Source organism: Kryptolebias marmoratus, linkage group LG18 (genome assembly GCF_001649575.2).
Source record: "Kryptolebias marmoratus isolate JLee-2015 linkage group LG18, ASM164957v2, whole genome shotgun sequence".
NCBI classification, from domain to species: Eukaryota; Metazoa; Chordata; class Actinopteri; order Cyprinodontiformes; family Rivulidae; genus Kryptolebias; species Kryptolebias marmoratus.
In genome coordinates, this window is record NC_051447.1 from 16,269,675 (window position 1) to 16,270,876 (window position 1,202).

General features: G+C 53.3%; 1 protein-coding gene across 1 annotated transcript in view; it reads right to left on the minus strand.

Annotated features, from left to right (window-relative positions):
• The window catches only part of LOC108241015 (protein phosphatase 1H), a 19,932-nt gene extending 18,774 nt beyond the window's left edge, over positions 1-1,158 (minus strand). Inside the window, exon 1 of the mRNA XM_017424899.3 lies at positions 920-1,158. Within this exon, the coding sequence (XP_017280388.1) occupies positions 920-1,158 (239 nt within the window). The remainder of the gene's footprint in view (positions 1-919) is intronic.
• Positions 1,159-1,202: the final 44 nt, after the last annotated feature.

A 1,202-nucleotide genomic window follows, 5' to 3' on the forward strand; every position in this document is an offset into this window, starting at 1 on the left:
AGCTAAACTGAGACAAGTTGGAGATGCCTGGAGCTAAACAGAGACGGATTGGAGACGTCCACGGCTAATCCAAGACAGTTTGGAGACGTCCGCAGCTAAACCGAGACATGTTGGAGACGCCTGCAGCTAAACTGAGACAAGTTGGAGACGTCCGCAGCTAAACCGAGACATGTTGGAGACGCCTGCAGCTAAACTGGGACTTATTTTATTGCAAATTCCTTTTGAACAAATTCTTTGAAAGTGTTCAAAACACAAGCAACGAGACGGTGAGCCTGAAGAAACCGCTGCGGACGTTTCAAGACATTTTGGAGACTTGTCGCAGCCCTGTCCTACGTTCTCGCGATTGTCCCAAATTTGCAGATTTGTCATGAGAGTGTCACACAGCAGTTGTGCAGTGGTTATGAGCAATCTTGCTGCGAGTCTGTGCAACCCAGTCGCTCCAACGCTAACTAGTCGCCAACACTGCTTTTGCAGCAGATACCAGCAAACAGCAACCTGAACTCGTTTACGAGTGTGTGTGTGTGTGTGATTTGATCAGACTTATAAATAGTGGCCGTGGGATTGGTGCATGTTTTTTATCTCTCGTCTCTAAGCCTTGATAAGAGCCTTCTGGGAGCGTGTGCAGCTGTATAAGAGCACAGATGGTTCAGTCAGAGCAGCTGAAAGTCAGGATCCTGCAGCAAAACCTCCCCCCAAAAAACCTGTGAGCTTGAATCAGTCCTAACCAACAGTGGCAGCCACTCACTGCTTCAGGCTTAAGACTAAATCCCCTCTCTGCAGGAGGAACGTGCATCATCCCGGACCAGCCTGGGCTCCTTCCCCGCAGCTCCACACCGAAGATGCTGCAGGTGGATGTGGGTCACAACAGGTGCAGGCCTACAAAGATGAAAGGAGAGGAGAGGAGAGGAGAGTTACTTACTCAGCGTATCCGGTGGCCCACGGTAATCTCCTGGTTTCCTTTAAGATGAGGATGGGCCGAGCTACGTGGTCCGCCGAGCACTCGATCTCATCCGGGGACAGCCCGAGGAACTCCGGTCTCATATACGGGAATTTCAGCGGCAAATCCGAGCCAGAGCTCCCACCCCCTCCTCCCGAGCCACCCCCGGTCATTATTCCGCCCATGAACCCGGCCACGGCCGACTTGACCCGGGTGAGCATGTTGTTGTTGTTGGCGGCGGCGGCGGCGGCGCGCCGCGGCGGGG